The 14531-nt window shown below is 40.8% G+C and overlaps 1 protein-coding gene across 3 annotated transcripts in view; it reads left to right on the top strand.

The window, feature by feature from the left end:
* Positions 1–14531, top strand: part of ARFGEF2 (ARF guanine nucleotide exchange factor 2) — a 51185-nt gene that overhangs the window by 11358 nt on the left and 25296 nt on the right. For 2 of the 3 annotated variants that reach the window (XM_081195962.1, XM_081195964.1), the window contains exons 3-14: positions 439–562; positions 934–1080; positions 3286–3465; positions 4475–4694; positions 7683–7754; positions 8063–8226; positions 9519–9649; positions 10605–10839; positions 11081–11180; positions 12188–12327; positions 12940–13048; positions 13930–14131. In XM_081195962.1, the coding sequence (XP_081052088.1) occupies positions 439–562; positions 934–1080; positions 3286–3465; positions 4475–4694; positions 7683–7754; positions 8063–8226; positions 9519–9649; positions 10605–10839; positions 11081–11180; positions 12188–12327; positions 12940–13048; positions 13930–14131 (1824 nt within the window). The remainder of the gene's footprint in view (positions 1–438; positions 563–933; positions 1081–3285; positions 3466–4474; positions 4695–7682; positions 7755–8062; positions 8227–9518; positions 9650–10604; positions 10840–11080; positions 11181–12187; positions 12328–12939; positions 13049–13929; positions 14132–14531) is intronic. The other variant, XM_081195963.1, reaches the window with a different exon arrangement.

The following is a 14531-nucleotide window of genomic DNA, read 5'->3' as shown; positions in this document are numbered from 1 at the left end:
TTCATCAACCGAAAAATAAAGTGGTTTTGTACTTGAGGGAGGAGTTAAACCAAATTGCTGTTAAGAGTGAGACTATAGAGAGAGCGTGTCTGCATGTATATAATTGTGTGCTGATTTTTGACAAGCATGGACATTGGAGACTGTGGTCCTAGGTTTCAATACTTCACGTGCTTGCTGACAAACTTGCTGCCAGTTAGGTACGGTGGATATTAGCCCTTGCCATCTTGTTGTAAGAGGTGTGCGGCAAAGCTAACTACTCTGAGTTGGAAATAGTTATATATGTTTGGCGATAGGACCTGCATTGCTTTCCATGCCTTAGAAAGGAATGTATCAGTGGCTTTTATGTTGTATGTTCTATGTGGATAGGAAATTAATACGAAAGACATTGCTCAGTTCATAACACTGAGTGATTTTGTTGTTTTCAATTTTTCCAACTAGCCAAGGCAATGAAACCACTCCAAAAGCAAACTTCATTGAAGCTGATAAATATTTCCTCCCATTTGAGTTGGCCTGCCAGTCGAAGTCCCCACGGATTGTCAGCACCTCATTGGACTGCTTGCAGGTATCCTTTTTAAATTAAGTATTTATCAACCTTGGCTGTATTTATTTTGACAGTGTCCTCTAAATTTTATGTTGAAGCAGATGCATGTATGTATATATTGTTAGACTGCAGACAGAATTGAGAAGCTACTTTATTTTGTCTTCCTTTCCCTGCCTCCAAAGTTCTTTAAAACATCTGTTACAGGTTTTATTAGTAATTGTTCCACGCTCACCCCTCCCTCAGCTTTGACATATTTTAAGACATTCCTTACACTTACCATCAGCCTCTTTGGAATCTGCTAATGAAGCTGTCCTGCATTTTGAATCCTCTAAATGACATGGAAAGTGTTTCATGTGTGAAAGTGACTATAATACAATTTTCTCTCTCTGTAGAAACTTATTGCATATGGACATATCACTGGCAATGCTCCAGACAGTGGAGCTCCTGGAAAACGCCTGATTGACCGCATTGTTGAAACAATCTGCAATTGCTTTCAGGGTCCTCAGACTGACGAGGGAGTGCAGTTACAAATTATAAAGGTATCTTATTTTGATTTATATTTTAGAAAGGCTGTTTGTTAATAAGACTTTTGCTTAGTCTATGCTTTCTAAATGGAGGAGGCTCTTCCTTTTATCTTCCAGTTAGAGAATCCCCAAATCTAATTTTAAAAGGCTGTACAATTTACCCCTTCCTGCACCATACTATGAAAATTAAATTAACTACCTCTTGGTAAATATGAACTCATATCTTATTTAAGTAGCCATTTCTTCCTAGACCACAGAGCTCTGTTAATGGATTTGAAATGTTTTTCTGCCATATGCTGCCCATTTCTCCCTCTCCTTCACCCAACTTAGCTTTCTGCAAATTGCATGTTGTGTACTAGCTAAAGATTATTTTCTGAAGCTCCAGTACCTTATTTCTCATTTGAGATCTAATTTTCTTAATCACTCGTGCCTATTGACTGACAGGGCTTAGCTTGTAAGTAAATCTGTATTGCATTTGATTGTAGTAGAAGCAGCAGCAGCAGCAAATATTCATTCATTCATTCATTCATTGTACCCCTCCCATCTGACTGGGTTGACTCAGCCTCTATGGGTGGCTTCCAACAAAATATAATGAAACACAACAAAACATCAAAGCTTCCCAATACAGGACTGCCTTCAGATGTCTATGTAAAGTTATTTGATTGTTTATCTCTTTGACATCTGATGGGAGGGCGTCCCACAGGGTGGGCACAACTACCGAGAAGGCCCTCTGTGTGGTTCCCTGTAACTTCACGTCTTGCAGTCCTTGGAACTGGGCTTCAGTGACCAGGCTGAATGATGGGAGTGCTGGTGCTCCTTCAGGTGTATAGGGCTTACAGCATAGGATATGGCATTTACATTTTGCAAACATTCTTTTTGCTGATTGTAGCAATGTAACAGGTCTCTCCAAAACTTATTGACAATAAAAGTTTTTACTGTAAAAAGTCAATTGATTTCAAATCCCTCTGTCTTTTAAATTGCCAGGATGATGTACTGCAGTAAAATTTAGTTTTAAACACTTAACACATGAGGCCTGAACTAGATATAATATGCAGTTGTATGCATTTTTATGTGTGAGGAAAACACCTGGGAGCGCTAAGAGGAAAAATGGCTGGAGCAGGAGCAAACAGCTCCCCCTCCTGTTCTATCGCATTCATTCTTCTGCAGCTGCTTTTGATTTAAAAGAGAGAAACTCCTCATGAATGAGACATACACATGACTGTGTGTCACATGTTCTGGCATCTTGGATATTCCTTGGGCTCGTGTGTAAACTTCCAGATTCTGTAACAACTATTAGCAAAGAGATTCTTACAGCACAAGGATATGCATGTCTATACAGTCACTTTTGAATGCAATGAGAATTACTCCCAGGTAAATCATGGAATTGTAGAGTTGGAAGGGATCTCGCGCATCATCTATTCCAACCCGCTGCAATGCAGGAATCTCAGCTAAAGCATCCATGACAGATGGCCATCCAGCCTCTGCTTAAAAACCTCCAAACTCTCTTCCTAACCTCCCAAGGGAGTCCGTTCCACTGTCAAACAGCTCTTACTGTCAGTAGGTTCTTCCTGATGTTTAGTCAGATGTGTAAGGTGCCATCTTAGAATGCAGGGGAAAGCAGGTTTTAAGAGTTGTGTGGAGGAGACATTCTCAGACAATAAAAGCAAAACAGTGGGTTTCAGTTTTGAACAACAAATACGGAAGTTGATCTACAAAACACAGTAGTGTGTTTTGAAATCCACTTGGGGGCTTAAAGAAGCAGAACATTTGAAGAGGAAAATGTGATGGTTGTGTTTTCTGCTTGTAAGCATCATGAGCTCCAAAGCAAAGTAACAGTATGTCATCTTTGACAAAAATACAGCCTAAAATAGGTTTTGAGTAGAAACTTGTGCTATCCCTATCAAGAGCTCATGCCTGTCCATAGTGTCCCCCTCTCCTGATCCTCATACTTTTAGAAAGGAGGATGTCGGGTTCATTTGCTGCCAAAAACATTGTGAATGTTTCCCTTAATCTTTGGTCAAAGATTGCTTTTTCTCAATAGTGTTATAAATTGCCAGTACTGCTACTATAATACTTGTTATTAATTTTAAGTTATGGGACTATGGGAAGGCAAGAGCCATGCTGACCTTATGTCTGATGGTTCGTTGTTCAGAGCACTATATTTAAATAAGTTTTGCTTACATGTCTTTATTGTGTTGTATGTTGTGTTTCCCCCTCCAGGCTCTTCTCACCGCTGTCACATCCCCGTATATTGAAATCCACGAAGGAACAATTCTTCAGACTGTTAGAACTTGTTACAACATTTATCTAGCCAGTAAAAATCTCATTAATCAAACAACTGCCAAGGCTACTCTCACTCAGATGCTGAATGTCATTTTCACCCGGATGGAAAACCAAGCTGTATGTAGTAAATGTTTATCAATCTGACTTTTATGTACATCATTTAATTGTTATATTACTGCTCCTTCTCCACTGAGCTATTGTCATCTGATTCATATTTGTAAGCATATTGCAGACTTACAAGCTCCCTCTTCCCCACTTGCATGCCAATTATCTCCTCTCTTTTCTGGTTTGTCTTAACCATAGTTCACCATGACGTCTCAATCAGGCAGACCATAGTTAGCATCAACCAGGAATTCCTGCTAAACCATGGCTTGCAAAACTCACTTCAAGCCATGATTTCACATCCATAATTTGGAGGCAATTCCTAATTTGTGCTGACCATACTAGACCTTGTTCAGACATCAAGGGAAATAGCAAATCAGAAAGAAGAGGAAGGACTCTTTCTCAATTTTGATGTTACATTCTAGTCCTCCAAGCTGTGATTTAGAGTAGGGTGGAGAAGCTGTGGTGCTCTAAATGTCGTTGGACTCCCAACACCCCAGCCAGTATGGCCAGTGGTCAGGGATGATGTCGTCCAACAACATTTGGAGAACTACTCTTTTCCCATACTTGGTTTAGAGAATAAGGCCTCTGCTGTGTTGTGAGCTCACAGGTGATCTTTTATCATGAACATTGTATGTGCCCAACTACTTCTTTGTAGTACTGTGGTTTCGCCATGCTGTGATTCCTCTCCAATATGAGGAACTTTGCAAGCAAAGACAACTGTCCTTGTTTCAGAGGTTGGATTTAAATTACATAATTTCCTTAAAATCTGTTTTCATTAAATATTTATAGTCTGTACCTTGTAGACTTAAATTTTCTGTATGATGGAACTCCAAAGTCATCTTGGAAAATAACCCTTCCTGTCTTACATAAATGTTAAAACTGAAGGCCCCTGAATTGAGCTGATGCAATAGGAAGGTGTGTGGTTTTTGAAGCATGCTGCATTATTTGGTTCTGCCCCCTACTGACTATTACTTTGTTATATACCTGATGAATACAGTATGTTTCTATCTTGGTTGTTTAGATACAAGAGGGAAGAGACCTGGAAAAATCAAATCAACAAAAACCCCAGTCTCCGATGATTCATAGTGCTTCAGGGTCTCCCAAATTTGGCCGATTGAAATACAGCCAGCATGGAAGCAGACCCTCGACTCCTGTCAAAACAGACTTGACTAATGGTGAGCCTGAAAGAAAAGAAAATGGAGACCAGAAACCAGAGGACAGTTTGACACCTTCTGTATTTGGTAAGAAAACTTCCTGTATTGCGGCTGACTTAGCTTATCAGCCATAGTTTTATGAAGTCGTGCCCAAGTTTGTTATGTGCCAGTTTCAGCACAAATATCCTGGTTTAGCTTAAGCTGGACCGTTGTGTTACATCCAGGGAACTCTGGCATAATATTAGGTAACAGATCAGGAAAATAAGTCAGGATCTGGCACTGAGCCTGGGTTCTCTGGTTCAGGTGTAGCAGAGAGCTCCAGCTTAATGCAAGGCAGGGCTTTTCTGTTGAATCTGGCATGGGATGGAACGATGGGGGAGCTATGGTTTGGCAGCATTCAAACAATCTTCCAAGGCTCTACAAAGTAAAGTGATATGTCTACAAGGATAATGCTGATTTACACTTCCTCTTAAGCTACTCTCATATACCTGAGAGCTGTTACAGCAGAAATGGGGAAGCTATGGGTCCTTCAGATGTTGTTGGATCCTAACATCTGTATTCTCTTACCATTGACCATTTGGGCTAGTGCGGATGGGATCATGAGTCCCACCCCATTTTATGATATTCCCTTTTAAAATGGTTATGCAGTCACTTTCCTTTTATTGCCTGTATCACTTGCACGGGTTAAATCACAGAGCCTAGGGCTTGCCGATCAGAAGGTCGGCGGTTTGAATCCCTGCGACGAGGTGAGCTCCCGTTGCTCGGTCCATGCTTCTGCCAACCTAGCAGTTCGAAAACACATCAAAGTGCAAGTAGATAAATAGGTACCGCTCTGGCGGGAAGGTAAACGGCGTTTCCGTGCGCTGCTCTGGTTCACCAGAAGCGGCTTAGTCATGCTGGCCACGTGATCCAGAAGCTGTCTGCGGACAAACGCCGGCTCCCTCAGCCAGTAAAGCGAGATGAGCCCCGCAACCCCAGAGTCGTCCACGACTGCACCTAACAGTCAGGGGCCCCTTTACCTTTACACTTGTCAAAAAATGACTCAAATTGCCTCTGATCCCAAATTGTGGTACTTATTGCTTCATCAAAGCTTTCAGCAGCAGGCTGGCTATTTCTCAAAGCCTTGCAGCTCCGAGCAGTGTAATTTATCTGTAGGTATCTCTATCAAATTGCAGCTTTTTGTGCCAAATGTTAGTCTAATGGAATTGGGCATTGTTAAAAAGTATGTTGGATAGGTGAATGGTTGACAAAAAAACCATGCAAGGCATTTTTTTTTTTAAAAAAAAGAATCAATCACAATAAACAACTGCTAGATTTTCCAGCTTATTGGATGCCATGATTTGTCAAGATAGCTAAAAGCATTCATTTGTGTAGCTATAGGGCAGGTGTGGCTGACTTGTGGCCATCCAGATGCTGAACTTCAAGTACTGTTCCTAAATAGGACTCTATTTGTTGAAGACTACTCTACAGATTGCAGCATCAGAAAAGAGAGAGAGAATAAATGTTAATTATGAGACCAAGCTAATTGTGTTAAGATAAAAACAATATTTTCACATATCGGTAATATTAATCCTGATAATCTCTCTATTAAAATGTAAAATCTTCTATTTTGATTCCTATTTCTTGTTGGCTGAAGTATAATAAGTAGTTTGTCACCTGCTAATAGATCTCACTTCCTAGCTCAAAATCTTGAATGTTATCTCTTTTTTTTAGTGGATTCTAATTGCCAACATTTACAGTGGTGCCTCGCAAGACGAAATTAATCCATTCCGCGAGTCTCTTCGTCTTGCAGTTTTTTCGTCTTGCGAAGCACGGCTATTAGCAGCTTAGCGGCTTAGCGGCTATTAACGGCTTAGCGGCTTTAAGAAAAAGGAAACAAACTTGCAAGAACTCACAAGACATTTCGTCTTGCGAAGCAAGCCCATAGGGAAATTTGTCATGCGGAACGACTCAAAAAACGGAAAACTCTTTCATCTTGCGCGTTTTTCGTCTTGCGAGGCATTCGTCTTGCGAGGTACCACTGTATTTTTAAAAGTGTATATAGCAGAAAGTATTGTGTTTGGCATCAAGTTCTTTCAGATATCATCCATTTGACAGATATTCTAGGAAATGATTGACATATTGGCCCAATTTAATAATTGACTGCACCAAAACTGATATTTTTTCCTAGGATGACTGAAGTAAGTACTCTGAATCCCAAATATTTGTTCCCATTTATTTCATTGGAAAGTAAAAATTCTACAGTGGTGGGACTTGTTTAATAGCCATTGTAGCCCTATTTTACTGATACAAACACAGTTTTAGCCTTTGAAACTGACACCAGGTGAGTCCAAGTGCCTTGGTGTTCCACAAAGCATTCTCTGACATAGCAATGTTACCATACTGTGCTACTTGATTCTTCAGCCTTGTGAACAGCTTGATCAAAATGGTTTTTCAGGTGACTTCCATAATAGCTAAGAACCACTGGAGCTTAGCCATCCTTAAAAGAGGAGCACAGAGCAGAATCAATTTTCCCCTAAGATCTAGCTCAAAATATAACATGCTTATCTAGTGAACTGACTTCCTGCTATGTAGAGAGGCTCTGTCAAGGCCTGGCTCAGGTCTCAATTTGGCCCATGAGGCAGTTTTCCCCACAGCCACCTGATGTCCTGTGCCCAGGTGAAGATGCATTTGCAAGGAACATTTGGAAGCCTTAAAATGCTTTTGATAGTTCCTTGGCAAGTCAGGCTTGCTGTCAGTGCCAATCAGTTAATTGGTGGTGACAACAGACCTGCTGGAATCTGCTGCTGTGTAGAGTTTCCCATTGGAAACTCTATAGTTCTGTCCATACGTTCCCATAGCAAGCTTGCTGTAAATGTCAAACAGCTTTAGCGCACCTGTGTGAAATAAGTCTAAATATCTCTAATCAGCTTTTCCTAACCAGGGCTTGTGCTCTCTGTGTGTGTATGTGTACACACACACACACACACACTAAACCTAATCTCTGATCTTATGTAAATTGTTGAAACCATCTTTTAAAAGAGAAGGCTAAATCGCAACATTTTTCAAATGTCTTATTGATATATGTTTTATCAGAAGAAGAAACTGATGAAGGCAAAGAAATTGTTAAAGGAATCTTGGAGGATGTGGTGACATCTGCAGTTAGAGGTAAAATTTCTTTGGGGAAGTCTCTGTCTTTCTTCATCCCTTTACTAAGAGATTGACTCATTCTTAAAACCTTTCCTCCAAGACTACAAATCCCGAGAAAAGTATATTAGAGTTCTGTGCAGGAGTAGCGTTAGTGTCTTGCCACCGATAGGATTCTATATCTACTAATCTCCCATATATAAGATAGGATAAGTACTACCTAATCATTTAGCAATACTTCCCCCCCTTTCTTTTAGCTGGTGTGAATGAGATTATATATCGAGGATGCTGTTTATAAAAAAAATACTGCATTTCCTCCCCTCCTGCAGCTTCTTTAGAAGAAGAAATGAAAAAGCCGTCTCTTCCTGAATCGGTTAGGATTTTATCTGAATTGGCAAGTGCAGTTCCTGCCTCTCCTGGTGGTATTAATGAAAACACACAAGCAAATGGAATTCCCGATGATAGACAGTCTGTCTCCTCCACGGATAATCTGGTAAGAGATTTAAGTGTACAGTAAACGTAATGCAAAGCTCCTAACATTCTGAGAGTATTTGGTAGGAGATCATTTGGACCACAGGATACTCACATACCAAAATGTGTGAAAGGACATATCCCCACTACAGTGGTACCTCGGGTTAAGTACTTAATTCGTTCCGGAGGTCCGTACTTAACCTGAAACTGTTCTTAACCTGAAGCACCACTTTAACTAATGGGGCCTCCTGCTGCTGCCATGCTGCCGGAGCACAATTTCTGTTCTCATCCTGAAGCAAAGTTCTTAACCTGAAGCAATATTTCTGGGTTAGCGGAGTCTGTAACCTGAAGCGTATGTAACCTGAAGCGTATGTAACCCGAGGTACCACTGTACTTTAATAGATTTTCCATAGAAATGTGATTTGGGTACATATCATCATTAAGTATAGTATGAAGCTTAATATAATATGACACTTATATGACAATCCTTATTCAGTCTTGTTCTTGAAAGCAAACCCTTACTTTATAACAGGGCTGCAAAATAAAAAAAGCTGCTTGAGACAAAGTAGGACCTTTAGTCAGTCTACCTCAGTTTTATGTGCAGTGACAAACAGCAACTTTCCAGGCCTATCTGGAGAAGCCAGGGATTGAACATACGACCTTCTGCATGCAGACCATGTGTTCTACTGAGCTGTAGCCCTTCTGTAGTGGAATGGTAAAGGCTTAATTGTTTTCTACGTGCAGTTTATTTTGCAGGGGGCTGTTGTGCTGAATGTAACCAAATCTGACATTATACACAGTTTTCCTTCTATTCGAACAACTGCATTTGAATGTAACGCTAGACCTTGGTTGAATATTATGAGACTGAGCCTGCGTGAGCCGTGGACTTATGCACCTCTTTCCTCTTTTGGCATGGCAATACGATCAGAAGCATCTGCTTCTTCTTTTTAGAAGAGTTAGTTAATAGTTGGGGGGAAACAGCTTCATAAACTATGGTTTGAAGGTGGCTGTGTTTCAAGAAACGATAATTAAGATTTCTCAGTGTTTGTCTGCGTCCAGACATCATCATAAGCTGTGCTTAATTTGAAGTGCATGCCTCAGAACTGAAGACTTGCACCCATGCCAGAGGGGAGTGCACAAGCCCAAGGCTTACACAGGCTTGATCCCATAATCATGGTGCAGCATTACATCTGAGCAAGACTTTTATTTCCTTTTTAAAATTGATCTCAACAAAACATAAGTGTAATTCAAATGCTTCTTGTTCATATGTGTTTGTGGCTGAATCAAAACTAATTCTTTTGTTTCTTTGTCTAGGAAACTGATGTACCTGGACCTCAGGCAGCTGCCAGATTCTCCCATATCCTTCAGAAGGATGCCTTCCTTGTGTTTCGGTCATTGTGCAAGCTTTCGATGAAACCGCTTGGTGATGGGCCTCCAGATCCCAAGTAAAAAAGAAAATATTACACTTATTGATTTGTACACTATCCAGAATGAGACCTGAAGTAACACAGTTCAAAATGCATTCATAATTTAATTAGCTATCAAGCTGCATGTATGGTTGCTTTGGTGTATAGTATATTGTAGCATTACTTATCTTCGGAGTAAACCTTCCTCATTTATGAAACTGCTAAGTCATGTTTTTAAAAAGTGATCCACGATTGCTGGACCACGTCTGAATTCTGAGACATGCCCAAGGGAACAGCTGCATGCCTTGACTTCAAAGAGACACAAAACATATTATTCTCCTCTCTGCAGCAGAGGGAGACTAACTGTGTGTATAGGTTCACTACTTGATTTGTACATTTGCTGTCAAGTAAGATTTGTGTGTGAGAGAGAGAGTGAAATGTAAGTTGTAGAGATGCCAGAAGGCTCAGGGCTGTGATATGATTCCGGCTGATAGAAATTGCTGTATTTCTTCTGCTGGGAAATGAATGAAGGTTCAAAGGGATTCAGGATCTGTAAAGGGCATGATAAAGTTTGATGCCTTTAGTGGAACTAAGTGACCCTCAAGCATTGTTAGCATGCAATGCTGTCCAGGTTGTGTGAGTGTGTGTCTTATTACAAAGGAAAGGAAAGGTTAAAGGTTAGCTTCTTTGTTAAGTGTGGTGAAATCATCTTAAAACTACTCTCTCGTGAACATTGAAAGACAATCAAATGTTTTAGTACATCAGACAAGCTCTATAATCAATGTTGCATCCTCTACACACATACACCCGGCCTGATTCTATGCACTGCCACTAACATCACTCCTGACCCTTGGCTATGTTTGTTAGATCTGACTGGAATTGGAGTCCGTGAGATCTGGAGGACATCATGTAGAGCAACCTTTACTCTTATAACATACAAAGAGCTTATAACAAGATATTGTTTTGACTCTGTTCTTCTGCTTACTATTTTTAGATCCCATGAACTACGCTCTAAAATAGTGTCTCTCCAGCTGCTGCTTTCAGTTTTGCAAAATGCTGGTCCAGTCTTCAGGACACATGAAATGTTTATAAATGCAATCAAGCAATACCTCTGTGTAGCATTATCTAAAAATGGAGTATCGTCCGTTCCTGACGTCTTTGAGCTGTCCCTTGCCATCTTCCTCACCCTTCTCTCAAACTTTAAGACCCATTTGAAAATGCAGATTGAGGTAAGAAGGTTTTGTTTTTTCTTCTTGCTTCAAATGCTTGATACTCTCCTTAAGTTCAGTTCAGTAGTAATATGAAACTGTCTCTGCATATGGATCATGAATCAACCCTGTATGTTCTGTATTTGAATGTGTGTGTGTGTGTGTGTGTGTGTGTTTGTGTGTTCAGAACTTTTAACGATATCCTTGAATGTACGCCTGGGTTACAGACCTTGCACCTACTTTTCCTATTTGTATTCAACAGGTATTTTTCAAAGAGATCTTCCTGAACATTTTAGAAACCTCTTCTAGTTCCTTTGAGCACAAATGGATGGTAATTCAGACCTTGACTAGAATTTCTGCAGGTAATTTTATAACATCATCAAGAAATTTTCCTTTTCTGCTTGTTTAGAATATCAAGAATGAATAGAAGAAGTAAGTATAGGCATACTGTATAGAAGTAATAACAAAATAAATATATCAAAGGGCCATGAGGCAACACACCCACAAACACAATACACACTAAAAATATTAGTCTGGGCACTTTTTTGTTGGTATCGTTGGAATGTGACCCCAGAGTGTGTACATGAAGTATTTCCCAAACGTAGTTGCTAAGACACTATGAGGTTGGTGGAGCCCAGGAGAAACAAGAGGGAATGAGAAGTGCAGTAGCCCTGTGAAAATGTCAGGTGGAGCAGGAGGGAATAAAAGCAGCTAATGTAGTGTCTTTCACTGTGCTAAGTGTTTTGCAGTATTTATCCCCGTAACTAGTGGGAAGTCTGCTAAACACTGGTGGTGATTGGTTCAAGGTAATCAATCCACTGTGCTTTCTGGCTATGCAGGGACTCTCTCATGTCCAGTTTAGCCAAAGGGCAGACACGGGAGGCGTTTGGAATATAGAGGCAAAGAAGTGGTGGAAAAAGGGGTCTTCAAGGGGTTTGGATGCCAACTGAGTATTTCCTGCCTTCCTGCAGTGGCTGGTGGGGTGGGGTGGAGCTTCCTTCCTGACTCCAAAATGGCTGGATGTGGCAGGCATGGGGCATTGCTGTGACAAGGTCAGAGTTGCACCGATGCACCATCGGAGCAAACCTGGCTCCCCCACCAGAGCATATGCACAGCCCTAGTCTTGCTTTTTGCTACTAGTGCAGGCCTTTTTTGATGTGGGGGAAATAGTTCAGAAAATGTAATCCAGTTCTGATATAATAATGCAAACAATGGCTTGCATTATCCCTTCCTCACCCTTTTCCCCAGTTCGTTTCATAGGTATTAAATGGGGGGGGGGGGAATCCTGTCACAATAGTCTGTTGTCTGCATACATTGTTCCCAGACAACTCAGTTTTCATAATCTATTTTTTGTTTTGTTTTGTTGTAGATGCTCAGTGTGTGGTGGACATATATGTGAACTATGACTGTGATTTGAATGCTGCTAATATTTTTGAACGGCTAGTAAATGACTTATCTAAAATTGCCCAGGGAAGGAGTGGACATGAGTTAGGCATGACACCGCTGCAGGTAAGACCCATCCGTGCAATTCCCACTGTGTTCAGTTAAGTATATTGGCAGCCTTGTATTAGTATCTTGTATGTATTCCATCCACTTGTCTATTTGCTCGCAAAGAGTTTAGGAGTGCACTTAGTTTCATGACAGTCTAACATGGAGCCAAACTTGAGTAGAAGTGTAAAGCAATGCCCTTGAAGATAACTCAGAAACTGGTCCAAAATGCAGCAGCCAGATTACTGGTTGGGTTTCCATTTAGAGCTCAAATAATCTCAATTTTTAAAAAGCTGCATCGGTTATCGCAAGCTTCCTCTAACTCGGCCGTCCAGATGTTTTTGGCCTACAACTCCCATGATCCCTAGCTAGCAGGGCCAGTGGTCAGGGATGATGGGAATTGTAGTCTCAAAACATCTGGAGGGCTGAGTTTGAGGAAGCCTGAGTTATCGGTTGGTTCCCAAACCAAATTCCAAGTATTTGCAGTAGCATTTAAAGGCAAAAACAACTTAGGCCCCAAATAGCTGAAAGGCTAAGGCTTTTTTTTGTTTTTCGTTTTTAATATTCTGAGGTTCCAAAGATCTCGACCTGTTTACATCGTAATTGTTCTTTCTCCACATATTTTGTGCACAGGAACTAAGCCTACGGAAGAAAGGTCTTGAATGTTTGGTCTCTATATTAAAGTGCATGGTAGAATGGAGCAAAGACCTATATGTGAACCCCAACCATCAGGCCAGCGTTGGTGAGAAAGCAGTTCTTTTCTGTATCCAAAACCTTACTTAAAATAGCTGGAAGCTGGAGTGAAATGATCTGTGGCTTCGTACATGTTACCTAAAGCCGGCTTCTTATTTTAGGCCTTGTACTATCAGAGAATTAGAATTTGCTGGTGCAAGTTTTGTGACTTTTTAATATCGGGGGATTGCCAGTGAATAATTAAGAACTTAAGAAGAGCCCTCCTTGATCAGGCCAGCATCCCATTCCCACCAGCTGCTTATTGGAAGCCCACAAGCAGGCCCTGAACGCAATAGCACCCTCCCCACTTGCTCTCGTGGATTATCAAGATGAAAGATCCCTTTGTGATTGAGCAACTGTGGCTCTTTATCTAGATCAGAGGTGGGAAACTGGCCTGCCCCCTGTGGGCCATTTTTGACAGATGGGCATGGCAACCCATGTCAGTCATACAACGTCAGGTAGTACGAATCTCAGCCCCTGGCAACTGGTAGAGGTCTATATCTGATCCTAGTGCCGTGGGGCTACTGTGTTTTATCTCCAGTCTTTGCACTGTGGTGCCTAGGATTGAGATCACTTATCTCCAGTCTTGGCACGTAATGCTTGGATTGGAGATCACAGGTGTCCATGCATGATGTCATATGACGTCAGCTGACTGACAGGTGGGCATGGTTTGCCCAGAATGGTCTCTGGGTCAGATTCAGAGTACCTCAATACTCCCTGCAGGAAGGCAACTTCTGAACTGGTAGGAAACTTGGAAGATAGTGGCTGGGTGTATTGGCTGACCTCTTGAGCTGTGTCTAAGACCACAAGGCTGGTGTGAGTGTCCGTCCATTTGCTTTTACTTACGCATTATTTTGGAATATGTGTTTACGTCCCTTTTCTTACATGCAGGTCCAGACAAGCCTTCAGAACATGAAATGGGGGAAGTCAAATGTTTAGATATTGGGGGAAGAAGAAGTAGTGCAAGCTCCTTAGATTCAACAGTCTCCTCTGGAGTTGGAAGTGTTGGCACCCAGACTGCTGTCCCTGATGATCCTGAACAATTTGAGGTGATCAAGCAACAAAAAGAGATAATTGAGCACGGGATTGAACTGTGAGTTGAACCCATTGCTAAAATAGCTTTAAAATGGCTTTTCTAATCGAACTTTTTAACTTTTTACTGCTTTATTTTCTGTGCATATTAAAAGTAAGCTGGTACCAAGCAATCGACAAGAGTTGAACTTCAGATTGGTGCCAAATAATTTATTGCATTAAGTGTTTGGCATTTGTGTTCATTCAGTAAATTTCCCATTTTTCAGAATACGTAAGAATGCAAATGTGAATTTTAATCCGTTTTAGTATTTTAACTTCTTGTATCTTTTAATGTACTGTAATTTTTTTCCAGATTTTATGATTTTATATTTGAAAAAACCCTAGAGTGGCTTACAAAATGAAGCAGTGCATACATTTTAGGAAATATATAAATGTTCAACAAAGATTGTTAAACATTTCTG

Source organism: Podarcis bocagei (assembly GCF_964188305.1).
Source record: "Podarcis bocagei genome assembly, chromosome: 5".
In the NCBI taxonomy this organism is placed as follows: domain Eukaryota; kingdom Metazoa; phylum Chordata; class Lepidosauria; order Squamata; family Lacertidae; genus Podarcis; species Podarcis bocagei.
Note: the sequence above shows the minus strand (reverse complement) of the source record. Positions and strands in the feature narration are given on the sequence as shown.